Source organism: Lycium ferocissimum, chromosome 9, assembly GCF_029784015.1.
Source record: "Lycium ferocissimum isolate CSIRO_LF1 chromosome 9, AGI_CSIRO_Lferr_CH_V1, whole genome shotgun sequence".
Taxonomy (NCBI): Eukaryota; Viridiplantae; Streptophyta; class Magnoliopsida; order Solanales; family Solanaceae; genus Lycium; species Lycium ferocissimum.
The window spans coordinates 14,068,487-14,086,453 of record NC_081350.1 but is presented as its reverse complement, the minus strand read 5'-3'; the positions used below and the strand labels follow the sequence as shown (position 1 = coordinate 14,086,453).

At 41.4% G+C, this 17,967-nt stretch overlaps 1 protein-coding gene across 1 annotated transcript; it reads left to right on the top strand.

Annotated features, from left to right (window-relative positions):
• Nucleotides 1-818: 818 nt before the first annotated feature.
• On the top strand, nt 819-1,271 carry LOC132031597 (uncharacterized). The gene has a single exon (XM_059421570.1). The coding sequence runs from the start codon at nt 819-821 to the stop codon at nt 1,269-1,271; it is 453 nt and encodes a 150-aa protein (XP_059277553.1).
• Nucleotides 1,272-17,967: the final 16,696 nt, after the last annotated feature.

The following is a 17,967-nucleotide window of genomic DNA, read 5'->3' as shown; positions in this document are numbered from 1 at the left end:
TAAGAAAGCAAATTTTGAATGAAGCACATACCTCACCATGTGCAATGCATCCTGGAAGTACTAAAATGTACCAAACCATCAAAGAACACTACTGGTGGAATGGTATGAAGAAGGACATTGCGGAATATATTTCTAGATGCTTAGTTTGTCAACAGATAAAGGCCGAGCATCAAGTCCCAACTGGTTTGTTACAACCCCTGTCGATACCTGAGTGGAAATGGGAAAGAATAACTATGGACTTTGTTTCTGGGCTTCCACGCACTCAAAGAAATCATGATGCAATTTGGGTTATAGTTGATAGGCTAACCAAGAGCGCCCATTTCTTGGCCGTCAGAATGGACTACCCACTTGAACGTTTAGCGAATTATACGTTAATGAGATTGTGAGGCTACATGGTGTCCCTGTTTCTATTGTATCTGATCGAGATCCAAGGTTTACATCTAGATTCTGGACTAGCTTGCAAGAAGCTTTGGGCACTAGGTTGAACTTTAGTACTTCCTTCCATCCTCAGACAGACGGCCAGTCCGAGAGGGTGATTCAAATCTTGGAAGATATGCTTCGAGCTTGCATTATGGAATTTGAGGGTAGTTGGGACAGACACCTAGCCTTGATAGAGTTCGCTTACAATAATAGTTACCAATCAAGTATTGGCATGCCTCCCTACGAAGCCTTATATGGAAGAAAGTGTAGAACTCCCCTTTGTTGGAGTGAAGTCGGTGAAAGGAAATTAGTTGGTCCTGAGATTGTCCAACGAACTGAGGATAAAGTAAAAGTCATCAAGGATCGTCTAAAAATTGCTTCGGATAGACAAAAGTCTTATGTTTGATCTAAAAAGGCGTGAAATTGAGTATCAAGTGGGAGATAAAGTATTTTTAAAGGTTTCTCCATGGAAGAAGATTATGAGATTTGGCCAAAAAGGAAAACATAGTCCTCGATTTATTGGGCCATATGAAGTACTAGAGCGGGTTAGACCAGTTGCATATAAATTAGCTCTTCCACCGGAGTTGGATAGGATCCATAATGTCTTCCATGTTTCTATGCTTAAAAGATATCGCTCAGATCCATCTCATGTTCTTCCTGTTGAATCCATAGATGTGAGCCCTGACTTAACATACGAAGAAGAACCCATCCAAATCTTGGCGCGTGAGATAAAAGAGCTTCGAAACAAGAAAGTTCCATTAGTAAAAGTCCTTTGGAGAAATCATTCTGGCAAAGAGGCTACCTGGGAGCGAGAAGAGGATATGCGAATTCAATACCCACAGTTGTTTTGAGGTAAGTATAAAGTAAATTTCGGGACGAAATTTCTTAAGGGGGGGAGAGTTGTAACACCCCAAAATTTTCTTTGAAGAAAAAAAAAATATTTTTTTAAGTTATGTTTCGGGTGATCTGACTTCGGGAGGTCGTAACCCCATCCGAATTTAGGAATTTGGGAAAACTCATAAAATGAAAGTTGTAGATAATTGAAATACCTTTCCAACCATGTATTATGGGCTTATAGGTGATATCTGGATAAAGAGTTATGGACGTTTTAATGCAGAAAGGTCAAGCTGAACCGCGAAAATTTGGCCCAACCCGATTTCAAGTCGGGTCAGGCCCATTTCCTTGACATTTAAGTGATATTTCAGCCCCTCTTCTTCATTTTCAGATCAGATAATATCCAGAACCTCCTAGAGAAAGAGAGAGAAGAGAGTAGAGAGAAAAAAAATAAGATTTGATCAAAATCTGAGCTCCGAATCTCAAAGCTCGTGAAGAGGAAAGTGTAGTACGAGTTGTCATCGTCATCTTAAGCTAAATATTGTCCTTGGGGAAGGATACTTTCGTGGTTGAGCTACTGCTAAGGTATGTATGAGATTTATTTTATGTTATTAAAGTGTTTATTGGGAGATTTAACGGATTAGAGCGGAGAAAATAGCGTTATAAACTTGTTTATTGCCTTGTTGAATTTTATGGATTAGGGACTGTTTTATATGGTTCTTGTGGATGTTGATGATAATATTTTGGGACTATTTGGTGGTCGTTACGAACTGTTTTTGTGGCGGAATATCAGGGAGTTGCTTGCCGGATTTTTTTGTGTTGTAAACCCGTTTTGAATTTGGTCTTGTTAGTGTTTTTAGCATAAATCCTTGTGTAAAGCTCCGTTTTGAGTGATTCAAGATGTTCTAGAAATCTATTTCGTAGACCTAAAACTTTCATCAAGGCTTTAAAACCCAGTTTTCCTTTAGCTACTCGGGAAAGGGGGACGAAGTGCGGGGCAGGTGCTGTCAGATTTCTGTTTTGAACATTCTACATGGACTGCTGTTAGTATTTTGAGCATATCTTTTTGTACAAAATTGCTGTAGGGGTGATTCAAAATTGTGTGAGACCCTAAGACTTATATCTACGACTTTCATTGAGGACACAAAGTCCAGTTTTTCCATTTACCCCTTCGAAACTCGAGCAACAATACAAGATAGTAGCGCTGTCCAGAATTTCTTTGTTTTGATAGTTTGGGTCGATTTTCGTTGATTTCGTGTTTAGTTGTGATGTGCTGGGACTTTTGAACTTAAGTAGATATTTGATTGTGTATTTAAGGTATATATGCTCTTGTACAAGCTAAGAGGAATTATTTGACGAAGTGAACTTTGGTTGGTCTATGGCGTAGATGATTTGAACTCCTCGAGTTGTGGTAGAACTTGTTGTGTGGTAAAACGCCGAGGTTTGTGTATAAACTTGAACTTAAAATATCTTTATTTTTCTGGAATTTTGAAGTATCTTGATGAGTTATTTCTTTACTCTTCATCTTATATTATTGTATGGTTATTGTCTCAAGTATTGCAAAACTTTTGCTAAATCGCCCTTTTGCGAATTGCTTGATCATTTTGCATTCTTGTTGGGACTTTGTCCTTCTTGTTATGGTGACTAGTCATCGATATTGGCATGCCCCTCGATTCGGATCTTGCCCATCTTGACTTTGGATTTACATTTCGTCTCGACGATGGATTTTCGTCCATTTTCGAGTACGAGTGGAAAGCCACTTTCAACATGGTTCTTGATTCTCTTGATATTGGGTGACGACCCTTCTGGATATGGGCTTCGGTCCTTCTTGATTTCGGGGCTTCGGCCCGTCTTGATATTGGTTGTGCTTAGTGTGATGGCATGACGTACATATTGGGCGAAAGTAATTAGTTGACAATTCTCTTGAATTGAATTATAAGCCTTCTTGATACTCGAGCCTTAGAATATTAGTATGAACATTTTGAAACTCTCCAAGGTTTGTATTTGATACCTTGATATACTTGTTCACTTGGGCTTATTGTTACCTTATCGAACCACCTACGACGAACAAGGGAATTGGAGAATTTAATGGCTCCAAGCCCAAAGTTTATACACCACTAAGCTTTATGCTTAGCGATAGCTGTTTTCTATCGTAGGTAATGTGCGAGATGAGGTATGAAGATGGCCACTTGGAGTACACTTTTGGGAGCCTTAGTGAAGATCACATGTGCATATGTATTTAGTTTTTGTAAACTTTTTGGGGGACTTGTACATGATACAAAAGTGTGGCACTTATGTATGAAATTTTGGAAGCTTGTGGAAAACAAGACCATGTGCTTGTAACTTAAACTTGGTGACTGGTTTTGCTATCTTAGGGTGTGTTTTTAACCCAAGTCATGCCATATACCGAATTTGTATTTTGTCTTGTAATTATGTACAAAGGGTGAAATTAGTTTCGTAAAAATCTCTAGTTTGGGTTTTTTTTTGTATCGTATGGACCCGCAATGGTGTCCTTTTGGAAATAAAAGTTCAATGCGAAGTTCTTAAACGTGTCGACAACTTGAGAAGGGAATTACTATATTAAAATGCCGTACTTCCAAATTTTTTTTTCCCGCGGGGGCCATTTCCGCTACTAACTATAATTGTGAATATCCTTTGGCATAAGTTCCTTCTAAACGGGTAAGTGTAAAATTATCTTTTGTTACGTAAGTGGGATCCTCCTAAGGGGGATGCTACATGCGTCATTGATGATGTGCTGGTAAATGTGGGTTCACAGATAATCTAGGAGTGGAGGGAGTTCTTAAGGGTTGGTGCCGCGAGTTTAATGTTTTCGATACTGATTACTTCACTGTGTAGGAGGGCCAAGGTTCCGGAGAAGGATGGTGATGATTGGGTCAACTCTGACACCCCTTTCCACCTGCTACTGGTGAAAGGTCGTGGTACCGCTGTCAATAATAAAAAGAGGAGGAAGGAAGAGATTAGTGGGGCTAGTGCTGATGAGGGAGGGAGGAAGCAGAGCTAGAGTTGAGGTGAGGTTCCCCGTGTTCAGGGTCCATTTAAGTGCATTGATTCTTGCTTTGATGAGATGATAGCGATGTTCCAGAGTATGCCCAGGCCTTCCGGGGACTCTAGTTCGTCTGATGCTACTGCGGGTTTCTATACCCAGGAGGAGATGAAGGGGCACTTTGCGACTCAGAAGGATATGAGCGAGTCACTTTCTACCCTACAGACTGTCTATACTAATATGGCTAAGGATCACGGTGACCTTCGCAAGGATTTTCACAAGGAGAGGGCGACGAACAGGTCCCGTGACAAGCTTCACATCAAGGCATAGAGGGGTATCAAAGGGATGTGGAAGACAATGCACCCTCGTGAGCAGATTCCTGTGGATGATGATGATGACTCGGAGTAGTACTCCTTTGTGAGGGTGGCCCGAGATGATGGTGGACACGGTGGACGTGGTGGCGATTCTATCAGCTCTGATGATGAGGCGACGAGCTGGAGGACTACTTAGGGGCCTTCCCCTCCTTATGATGATGCATTTGGTTGCCCTTGTAGGGCTTTTCATTTCAGACAATGTTTTAATTGGTTTTGTTCTTTTGGTGGCATGTTTTGAATAATTTCTTTCATGCTTTCGAATATTTGGTTTTGTAATATCGTTTGGATGGTTTTCGCCCTTGCCAGGCTTTGTTTTATGTGACTGGCTGTTGTGAAATAGCTGTGTTGTTTGAGTTGATTGGAACTTGCACAGGTTAGGAAACAAAAGAAAAGCTACTGGTTTGAGGCTTCAAGTTCACCGCTTCAGCGGTCTTGCTTGCACTTCAGCAGTACCGCTGTAGCGGCGGATGCTGCGTAATAGTGGTCAGGAGAAGAATGAAGAGTCCGCTATAGCAGTCTCGCTAAGGCGGACGTGCTAACGAAGGCGTGACACACAGACAACTGAACTCACCTCTCGAGCAGTCCTCCCTTCGCGGGAGCAGAACCGCTGGAGCGATATACCTGCAGCATTTGCGGCACTACTGGTAGTGGCATCTCCTTGATGCCCACCCTATTGAACTACTCTACGAACCACGTCGAGCAACTTACCAAACTAGGTACAGCCCAAACACACCACATATTCACAACGTCAAGATACCAATTGGAACCGCCTAGATACCAATTGGACACACCGAGATACCAATTTGACTGAAGTAACACGATTCGAAAGAAAGAAGGGGAAATTTCCTAAATGTCCTATAGCCTCCCGTGGATGGGCATGGACTTCTACGTACCATTCCACGAGATTCTACTGGACATTACTCTTGTACTTATGAGATCGGTAACCTAGGCTCTAATACCAACTTGTCACGACCCATTTTAGGATCGCGCGGGCACCTACCATTCCCACCTCGGTAGGTGAATCCTTAACCCAAAACCAAACTCATTAACAACCATAAAACAAGGTTGATGTACCTTCTAGTTATAACATGAACAAAAAAAAATGTGGAAGTAAACTCACTTATATATATAAAACGGAAGTATTTACAACAACTTTTGTATAAACTGACTCCTTTTCCCATGATCTGGTCTAGACTAGTACAAGAGCGACTAATTTGGAGACAATGTACAATAAATATAAAAGACTTAGCCTTCATCAAGGAATAAGATGATGGAGGTCTTCAAGATAGGCACCGCACATCTCCCAGAAACTCTAAATCAACTAATAACCTGTACAACTCTACATCTCGAGAGGGATGTAGCAAGAGTAGTATTAGTACAACACTAGTACTAGTAAGCATCATAGGCCGACAATGGTTAGAATAACATAACGGTAATAGAATCCACAAATAAACACGGTAGGTGATCTTAAGTCAATTCATGAATATAACTTTCCACTCGCCTCAAACAACTATAATGCCTTATTCCATTAACGCTCTTTTAGTAATCCATTTCCTTAACTTTTATTGTTCCTCATGTTCTAAATCATCTAGTATACTAATTAGGTAACCATGCTCAAAATACCGTAACATTACAACTACTATCAGGGCCAATCCTACACCAATACCGCAAGTCAACCTATCATTTATTGTATTCGTAATTTGTTTTAAGGAAAACTCTCTCGTCATTCTAATATTCATCACTCACCCAAACCTAGAAAGCCATACGCACCCATATTAAGGTCATCTAGCACCACACTTACCCAATCCAAGATCATAGCCTATGGTTATAGCAACTAAACCCAATTGTGCCAAGTTCGAGAATAATCATCCAAGACCCAAGTATAACTACAGTATCCGGTCCTCATTTAATAACATACGATGATGCCAATACGATCCACATCAATACAATAACAATACAACCAAACTCCTCACATAAGAAAGATAACCAAATGCAATAGAAATGTATGCCGAATGTATGCAAATGCAAATGCTCGTATACATGTACTTCGATGATGGAACATCACATCATCGGCAGCACAACCCATGGGGGACCTATGAAGTCCATACACCAATCACTCCATACACAGCCCAGAGATGACTCAATATCCAATATGTCTCGGAAGAATACCGGTCACTCCGCACATAGTTCAGAGATGACTCATATCAATATGTCTCAATGCATCTGTATCGCCTTTTCATTTCCCATCATCAGTACCATGTCAAGGCAATATCAATATATCATGGAAATGAGTATGAATAAAATGCAAATGTATTATCAATAAATCAAATCAATCCCAAACAGTACCACGCATGGGCACATAAGTAATATCATCAATAAGGCCACACAATAAGCCACAACAGATTCACTATCCTTATCTGAATATCAACAATGTGGGGTACCACAATATCATAATCAGGGTATATAACTAATCACTAATATCCAATATCTCAGCGTGGCGACGATCCAACAAGTACATAAAAGAAATAGGACAACAACGCAACGGGGTGGCTAGCCCCCAAATCATACAACAAGGCCCAACCTAAGGCAATATCCATCCCAAACTTCATACCCGAAGGCTTACATGCATTCTCCGACAATTTCATCTAGCGATGCGCTTTGCTAATCGAAGTCTCACCATAAGGTAATCATCAATCTACAACTATACCAGTGATACACAATAACCACCATTTCTTATCCGTTATCGATCTAAGGTATCCATCCCAATCTCCGAATCCTATACATGCATTCTCCGCTTCATCTAGCACGCATATATGAAAGTCTAACTGGAGTCTACCAAGACAGGGAAGCCGTAACCTACCTCGAGGCCGATCGGGTGCCACGAACATCCTATTGATCTTCAATTTCGCATTCCCGAACCAAAATCCGCAACGGAGGGCCTTAGAATGTCAACCCCAAAAAGCAAGAACTAATACTCTAAGAGAGTTATACAAGTTTCCGAATTTAGCAAGGAAGGATTGGAAATAAAATCTCAACTATATTACCTAAGACTTTATTGTTAAGTAATCCTTTTTCCATAGAAAAACCATTTTTAATACTAGTCAGTTAGAGTTACTAGCACATTTAAATCACCAATTGTAACCCTTTCCTTAGAAATCTTACGAATTCAAGAACTAAGGCTAAAACTCATTTACAAAGTAGAGGAAATATTAGCAATTTAGGTTGGTTAGCCTTTCTAGACTAAGGGTATGAAGATCTTTCCAAGAATATTCATAAACTAAGTGTAGGAATCCATTTTATCCACCTAGACTTGTATATTTTGCATCTTCCATTTTTATCAGCTTTTAGAAGATGAACCTTAAGGACAACTCAACAATGGCAAGGGAAAGAAATTAGTAGAGTTGGAAGGGTTACCTTCTCCAAGAAGACTTGAGTTTTGTCTTCAAACTGCCCAGAGGCGGCTGATATTTAGGGTTTTAAGAGAAATGAGATCAAATCCCGAAATGGAGTTTTAAATAGGGTCAAAACTGCTCGTCGGCAGCTACAGCGGTCACGGTGCCGCTATAACGGTACCGCTTTAGCGATATCACTACCGCTGGGGCGGTCCTTTGCATTTGCATACCTCCGCTAAGGTGAAGCACACTGCCTCTATGACGTCAACGCTGCGGCGGTCAGCCAATCACTAAAGCAGTCATCTAGGGCCCGATGGCCTAAACTCAATATTTAACTTCTGATCCATCGTCGAGTCCGGTTAAGCTAGGGATTTACCAAGTACACGTGATCAATCACACAAGATTATGGAGCCAAGGCCGCGAATCTTCCGGGATTACGGTAACGACCAAATGGGTCATTACAGATATAAATCTAGGCCAACTTCTGTGCAGTATGGGTAGTCTAAATCGATATGAATTGGGCAGACGTGGCCAATCTATCAACAATGACCCAAATCGAATCAAACTTATCCAAGGTCTTCGGAATACCAACCACAAAATCCATCGCTATTGTTATATCCCGCACCTTTGCGTAATTGGATAACTGGAGATAACGGCGGAAGGTCAAGAGCAAGACTACAATTTTGATCTTGTTGGGTGCATAAGTTGTCTACGAAAATTTTGAAGTGGGAGTATTAAGAAAGGTCAAGGGTATAGAAGGAAAATTCGCAATATGACTCGTGGATACATAAGGGAGACGAAGGGAAAATTTGGAAATAGGAGAATAATTTTCATGAATTATGAGAACTAACTATGAATTGATTGGGCTTGGAAATTTCAAAAAAAAATCAAGAGGCCCAACCGGCCATGACTATAGCCCAAAGCCCATGTGAAATTAAAATTTCATGTGATTAAATAAGATGTCCCTCTTTATTCTTCTTCATAATTCAAGAAAGTTCAAGAAAGAAAAACTTGAGGGAGAGAGACAAGCAAGATTCGGCCAAGGGGTAGGAAAAAAGAAGACCAAAAATCTTGCCTCAAAAATTTGTTTCTCATAGTATTTTCACTAATTCAAGGGTCCCCGTTAACGTGGTATAATTGTTGGAGAGAGAAAACTTCTAGTTGGCACAAAGTTACAATTCAAGCCAAGGGAAGAGTTGAAGGAAAAAGGTAAGAGTTCACTTTCTTTCATATGTTATGGATGTTATGCATGTTGTAGTATGCAAAAGTGAGTGAGATTCATGAAGAATAAGACTATAGGTGTGTGGCCGTGCATGTATAGGTGTGTATAGAAATCATGTGCTAATTATTTTATTTAATGTATGGTTGTTATTGTTGTGAATGCTATGTTGATGATGGAAGTTGAATGATTTTGAAGAAGATGTAGCTTGGTAGGCATGATGTTAGCGTGTGTGTGCATGGTGGTGTGGCCGTGTAGTTGTGGTGTGACGTGGGGGAAGATGAGCTAATTTTATTTAGTGTTTTGGTTGTTGTTGTGTTGTGGATACTATGTTGCTAATGAATGCATAATAATCTTGTAAAGTTGTAGAAGTTGGAGACTTGTGATTGAAGTATTTAAATTGAATATTATGTTCTTGTATGTATGAAAGATAATGTCGTTAGTATGGTGTTGTTGGCATATGAATTATAATGTTCTTGTTGGAGTTGGAAGGTTTTGTAGGAAGTAGTATATTGATTGAGTTGTTATAATGTAACTTGGATTGAATATGGAAATTGTTAGTATGGTTGTTGATATTGTGTTGTTAGTTTGGCCGGGTTGAATTCCCGGATTGTTGTTGATTGAAATTGGCCAAGTTGAACTTGGTGGAATGGGGTATTTACAGGGGAGGCGCTGCCGAAATTTCGGTAGCCAAGTATTAATTGAAGAATTCAATTCTAAAGGCACTAATCATGTTTGGTAAACATGACCAATTTGTAGATTCTGGCGGATTTGCGACCTGAATTTGGAATAGCCTAAGGAGCGGAAAAAGGTATGTAAGGCCTCACTTTTCTTTCTTGGCATGTCTTAGATGTAGTAGGCTTGGACACGGGCCTTGGGGACATTTCTATTCTCCGGAATCCGTACCTAAAGTTTCTCCTTTTTCATTCAATAGAATTGAAGTAATATTATGCCTAAGAGGTTGGGAAGTTATCTAAACACCTAGAATTCGCACAAATATGACCCGACCACCATAAAACTCTCCTAGGTGACGTCTTGGAATGTATCATATGTAAGTCGTGTACGCCACCTCATTTGACCTGAGGTGGGCCCACTGTTCCCGGATTTTCTTTATTGCTCCGTTACCGGACGATAAGTGCTGTAACTATTCTATTGAGAATGTTCAACGATAATGATAATAATGATGACGTAAGGAAGAGAATAGGTCTATGACAGGTATGATAAGAGTGATTCCATGACTAAGAGCCTTAAGTTAAGGATCCAGTGTGAACATGAAAGTGTTAGACTAGTTCTTGATCTTCAATTTTATTCCTTGGTTATGATATTATCTTCTAAAGGTTTTAGACATATGAACTAACGTTTATGATACCCACGACTTCGTTTCATGTTTTCTTTTAATATCGTCTTCCATTAATAGTCCCGCCTTATAATTAATGTTCCTTTAAAATGAGACATGTGTATATGAGATATGTATATGTACATGGGGTGGGGGAAGGGATACATGTATATGTGGGGAATGGGAAGGGAAACATGTTTCATTGCCACCTGGTCAGCTGGCTTATCATCCCGGACGCGGGATGCCCGGACGCGGGATATATGGGCGAGCCGATGTACTCCGGCGCTATGTGGGCGAGCCGACGTTGTTCGGTGCTATGACATGATATGATATGATATGATATGATATGACACGATATGCTACGACACGATATGATATGACATGATATGACACGATATGCTACGATATGATGTAATATGACATGATATGACATGATATGATATGATATGATATGACATGATATGATATAGTACGATATGATACGATATGACATGATATGATACGATATGATAGGATATGATACAACATGATATGATAAGACACGATATGATACGACATGACAGGATATGATGCGACATGCTATGATATGATATAATATGACATGATAAGATACAACATGATACGTTATAATAGGCCACGACATGATATAGGTTCTGTTTGCTATGTCTACGAAAGAGAAATGTTTTCTTTCGAGAGGAAATACAAGCATGCATAGTATCCAACCTGAAAAGGGTATCCTCAGGTGCAGGTTACTTTCTCCCATCCCGTTATATGTCCTATGGACCCATGACATGATTATTTATACTTTGTATCCTTACTTGGATTATTAGTTTCCATGCCTTACATGCTCGGTACATTATTCGTACTGACGTCCCTTCTTGTGGACGCTGCGTTCCATGCCGCGCAGGTCAGCAGGCGGACAGACTTGACCCCTAGAAGCTCCATCAGCAGTGTTGTAGCAGCGCTCCAGTTGTTTCGGAGCCTCAGTTCTTTGGTACTATTTTGTATATATGTATATATATTCGGGCACGGCAGTACTCGGCCCTTCCTATGTATATGTGTACTATGTTTAGAGGCTCGTAGACAGACATGTACAGTTAGATATTTTGTACTTTGATGGTCCTCGTCGTTGTATAATGTGATAGCAACAGTTGCCAGCCTATGTTTATATTATGCTATTACTGTTAAGTGACAAAAAAAAAACGGTGATGTTCATACGGCCCACTTAGGGATAAGAATACGACACGAGATAAGAGGTGCTCGGTACAAGTATCGGGTACCCGTCGCGGCCCCAATTGGGTCGTGACAGCTATCCTCTCTTATTTCCACTCTGGAATGGGCATCCTTTGAAGTGTACCCTCGGGTCTTTGGTGCTCGTATTTCACCTGCTGGCAATTCAAACACTGCACAACAAACTCAACCATATCACGCTCCATCCTAGCCCACCAGTAGTGCTGCCTTAAGTCATGGTACATCTTGGTAGCACCAGGATGAATGGAATATCTAGAATTGTGAGCCTCTGCTAAAATATTCTTAATCCAATCATCAACACGGGGAGCACAAACACGCCCCTTGATTCGCAAGACACCCTCATCATCAATCACAACCTCTTTGGCCTCACCATGCAAGATTTTATAGCGAATCTTACTCAAACTCGCATCCTTGAACTGTCTAGCCTTAATCTGCTCTAGAAATGATGATCTCTCCTCAACACAAGCCAACACTCTGCCCGAACCAGACACATCAAGCCTCATGAAACTGTTAGCCAGAGTCTGAACCTCCCTGGCCAAATGACGCAATTAAACGAGCTAAACTGCCTATGTTTGCTGATTTCCTGCTCAAGGCATCTCCACTACATTTGCCTTGCAAGGATGATGCAGGATAGTGACATCATAATCCTTCAACAACTCCATACATCTCCGCTGCCTAGAATTAAGATCCCTCTAAGTAAACACATGCTGAAGACTGCGATGATCAGTAACTACCTCGCAACGGGCACCATAGTGGTAGTGCCTTCAAATTTTCAACGCAAAAACCACAGCTGCCAACTCCAAGTCATGAGTAGGATAGCTCTTCTCAGGGATCTTCAGCTGTCTGGAAGCATAACCAATCACCTTCTTTTCCTGCATCAAAACAGCACCCAACCCAGAACGAGAAGTGTCACAATAAACTACAAAGTCCTTGCCCTCCACGGGAAAAGATAGAATAGAGATTGTAGTCAATAAAGTTTTGAGCTTTTGGAAGCTCTCCTCACACTTGTCGGACCACTAAAAAGGTACATCTTTCTGAGTCAAACGGGTCAAATAGGAAGCAATAGAAGCAAACCCCTTCACGAACCGATGATAGTAGCTAGCCAAACCAATGAAACTGCGGATCTCTATCACGGAAGTGGGCCTGGCCCAATCTCTCACTGCCTCAATTTTCTTCGGATCCACCATAATCCCTTCTTTCTATACCACATGTCCCATGAAGGACACATACACAAGCCAAAATTCACACTTAGAGAACTTGGCATACAACTGCCTGTCTCTCAGCAACCCAAGAACAACTCTCAAGTGTTTTTCATGATCTTCCTTACTCTTTGAATAAACGAGAATGTCATCGATAAACACTATCACAAAAGAGTCCAAGTATGGCTTAAAAATGCCATTCATCAAATCCATAAAAGCAGCCGGGGTGTTAGTAAGCCCGAAGGACATAACCAGAAACTGATAATGCCCATACCTCATCTGGAACACTGTCTTAGGAGTATTCTCTGCCCAAATTTTCAACTGAGGATACCCCAATCTCAAGTTAATTTTAGAAAACACAGAAGCCCCCTGAAGTTGATCAGACAAGTCATCAATACGAGGGATGGGGTATTTATTTCGAATGGTGACTTTATTTCACTGAGGGTAATCAACACACATCCGCATAGTCCCATCTTTCCTTTTCACGAACAGAATAGGAGCGCCCCATAGGGTGACACTCAGACAGATGAAACCTTACTAAGAAGATCCTGAAGTTGTTCCTTTAATTCCCTCAACTCTGTTGGTGCCATCCGATATGGCGGAATAGATATAGGGCGGATCCCTGGCTCTAAGTCAATGCAAAAATCAATATCACGATCCGGTGGCACGCCCGACAAGTCTGCAGGAAACACCTCTGCAAACTTACGTACCACAGGAACTGACACAAGAGATGGACCGTCAACGCTGGTATCACGAATATATGCCAAATAAGTCAAACACCCCCTGTCAACTAGCTTTTTTGCATGAATAAAGGAAATAATTTTCTTTGGGGAGGGACAAAGGTTACCCTTCCACTCAAATCTAGGAACCCCGGGCATAGCTAAGGTGACTGTCTTAGCATGACAGTCTAGAATTGCATGATAAGGCGCTAACTAACTCATACCGAGGATGACATTAAAATCTATCATGTCTAAAATCACTAAGTCAACCCAGGTACCATACCCCATAAGTGTGACAGTACAAGATCGAAACACTTTATCTACAACCACAGAGTCCCCAACTGAAGTAGATAAATGAATAGGGGCATCAAGTAAATTACAGACCATATCAAGACCAATAGAGAAATATGTAGACACATAAGAAAATATAGAACCCGGGTCAAACAATACAGAAGCCATCCGGTGACAGATTGAGATGTTACCGGTAATGACTGCATTTGAGCCCTCGCCCGTCCCCGGAAAGGCATAATAATGAACCCGTCCGCTAGTAGCCTACGAATGATTACGATCAACCTGCTCTGCCTGAACTACACCTCTGCCGAGCTAATGTCCACCTCTACCAGACTGAAACCCGCCTCTGTTAGGCTGGGTGCCACCTCTACCTGCCGTGTGACCGCCACGCCCAGAATGAGTGTGGTTACCCCCATAAGATCCTCCTCATCTACCTGATGCTGAGGCTCTGGGAGCCTGAAACTAAGTACCCTGGCCACCTTGCCTAAGTCTGGGACAATTTCTCTTGAAATGCCCCGTATCACCACACTCGAAGCATCCGCGGTCTAGCGTCGGACACTGAACAGAAACAGAAACAGACGAAGCCGAATAACCACCATAATCTGGAGCTCTAGCCTGCGAACCTCCTGGCTGACTGGAATAGTATTAACTGGCTCCTGATAGGCCTCCAACTGTAGCCTGCATGGCTGACTGAACAGGGTGTCCCGAAAAAACCCGGGAACTCTGGCCTTTAGAGAAAGAGCCGCTTAAACTGCCACCCTTTCGGGCCTTCTTCTCTGCGTACTTATTATAACCGTCCTGCCTCACACCCTCAACGGTCCTAACATGATCCACCACTTCCTGAAAGGAAGCACCTGTTGCTGCAAGCTGAAGAGCTGACAACTGAAGAGCAGTGTTCAACCCTTTCACATATCTCCTAACCCTATCCTCTTCAGTAGGTACAAGCTGGAGGGCATAGCAAGACAATGAATGGAAACGAGCCTCATAAGCAGCCACAGATAAATTACCCTGCTCAATATTACTGAACTCATCACGCCTGCGGTCCCTCAAAGTACGAGGAACATACTTTCCTAAAACACCTGATAAAACTGAGTCCATGTCAACGGAGGCGATCCCGCTGGCCTGCACTCTACAAAAGCCCTCCACCATAACTTGGCATCACCCAAGAGCTGGAAGGTCACAAACTCTACACCATATTTCTCCACTGCCCCCATCTTATGGAGCCTCTTATGACAGTCCATGATGAACTCATAAGCATCCTCAACCTCAGTACCAAAGAACTCTGGAGGCTTCATCTTAGTGAACCTCCAGAACAAATCATGCTCATCCCCTATCAAAATCGAACCTCCCACTAACCTAGAAAATATCTCCAGTGCTGGAGCCTCATCCAAACGAGGAGCCACGGCTACAGCATGCTGTAACCCCGGAGCACGAACTCCGCTCGGAGCTAGATCACCCACCGTGGCACCGATCACCGGGAACAATTGCAACACACCGCTCTCGTCAACCCATTCAGCATTCAACACTCGAACCTTAACGTGTCGACAACACCGAAGAAGCTTATAATATCCGGCCGATCCGGTGTTGTTGCAAACTCTCCGCCGCCTTATCCGGAATTACCCGAGGCTCGGAGGAGACTGGGCACACAGCCGGCGGCGAGCTCCCGCCCTCGGGTTGGTGTCGTCGCTCCCCTCCCTCCACCGCAGCCACGGCCTTTGCCCGGCCTCCTCCACAACCGGGCCCCTAGCGGCCTGACCTCCAACGCGAGCTGCAGCCCAGCGGCCGGCGCGGGTACCTCATTTGCTGCTGCAGCACGAGTCCTCACCATCTGTGAGGGAATAGAAAGAAAAGTCAAATATTAATTTGAATCATCCAGATACCAATTGGAATCAAGTAGCATGAAAGAAATAAATAAATTGAATTTTCCTAGTGTCCCATAGCCTCTCGAAGATAGGTACAGACGTCTCCGTACCGATCCGCAAGACTCTACTAGACATGTCCTTGTACAACGAGATCAACCAACCTAAGGTTCTGATACCAACTTTGTCACGACCCAAATAGCCGTGAGTGGCACCCACACTAATTCCCCTAGTGGGCGAACCAATCTCTTTAACCAATCATCATCTAATTAATCAATTCTAATACATTCAAGGATATAATAATAATAAAAATCTCAAAACTATCTAGTCATGCCATAAATAAATAAAGATGCAGAAGTCCTAACTATTACCACCCCAAAATTCAAAAGTCATCGTACAAGGACTCTAAAATATAACTATCTAAAGAATGAACAATTGTCTGAACTAATCATAAATGTCAGAAATGAAATAAACATCCAAAATAAGAAAGATCTTCAGGCGGCATGGCATGAATAGAAGCTCACCGTCAGATCTGATCAGGAACTGGCCTCACGCTAAATATGAGGTCTGGTAGATGTCTCTGGATCACAATCTGCACTCAAAAGAATGCAGCTAGGTAGTATCAGTACAAATACTATGTACCGATAGATATCATAGGCCGACTAAGATTAGTATCATGTATACAATAAAAAAAATCAATAGAATAGACAGATAGGCATAACAACACATAACCATATGAAATTATCAACAAGAATCATCCAACCCCGAAATATAAACCAACATTGGAATAAGATAAGTCCACACAATTAGCAATCAATAAGAGTAACTCAAATCATGTAATCACCAACACAACCGTAACTCACGAATTTTCTCAACTCTGTCACATATCCGTACACACATTCTAAATGGCAATGTTTGCCCAAATAGACATGACCTGCAAGGGACCCATGGTGTCCATGTACCACTTTCTCCGGAACTGACCTCGGATCACGAGCCCATAACTAGGCCACATCCTTAACCCTGTCAAATGTGCCTTTTCATATTTATATTATCTTTCTCATCTCAATGTATTTCCATTCCAGAATCTATTAAGGAATGTGAACAATCAATAAATCAATATCAAGGAACATAAGTCACCATGTCACAAGTCATATCAAGACTCAAGAATCAATTCATCAATAGCATGAATAAGGGATTATTCCAGGTCAACAAGAAGAGATTTCATTAACTCCTTCTTTATTGTATCATAATAGTTAATTACATAACCAATCAACCAATATCAAATAAAGGAATTTCCAACCACACTTTATGTCTGAAGCCCTAATCATGCTTTTTCTATCAATTTCATGACATATACAATCAACTAATCGAAGTCTAATTCAAGTAGACCGTAACCTACCTCAAAGCCAAACTGGAACAATGCAATCACTCCGTAATAGCTTTCCCCTTTCACAAAGCTTCAGAACGTTCAAAGTCCAGAAATCATAATGCTAAGTGAGTAATAGGTCATCTACTCAACAAACAACAATTGGGGAAGAGAACCTAACTACTTCTACCCTTTTTCAAAAGGGTGAACCATTACTAAGCATGAATTCATACAAATATTAATCCCAATAATCATATTCTATCCATTCATGGGGTTTCTAATCAATTCAATCCTTTTACAAGCAGTTTTTATGCTAAAGCTACCATCTTTATGAAACCCTAAGTCTCAATACATCATTCTCATCATTAATAATCGAGTTCTCATCCTAGAAAGTGATAATCTATACTCTTAGATGATTAAACAACAATAAAATCAATAACCCATTCATTTATATTTGCAACTTCAAGGGTTCTATCCTTTCATTCACCATTAGAAAACCTTTAACTAATCATGGATCCTAACAATATGATGGAATGAACAAAGTAAAGGGTTGAGACTTACCTTTCAAGAGTGTCTTAGCCCTAGCTTTAGAATTTCGCCACAGGAGTTCTTGGAAACTGTTTTGGAGTTATGTGGGGAATGAGTTCGGAATAAAGAATATAAAACGGCGATTCGTTTCTCCCGTCGACCCTTGCGGTAGTCA

Coding starts and splice junctions, on each gene's coding strand:
- LOC132031597 (XM_059421570.1), top strand. CDS start 819: ATGTTTGATCTAAAAAGGCGTGAAATTGAGTATCAAGTGGGAGATAAA.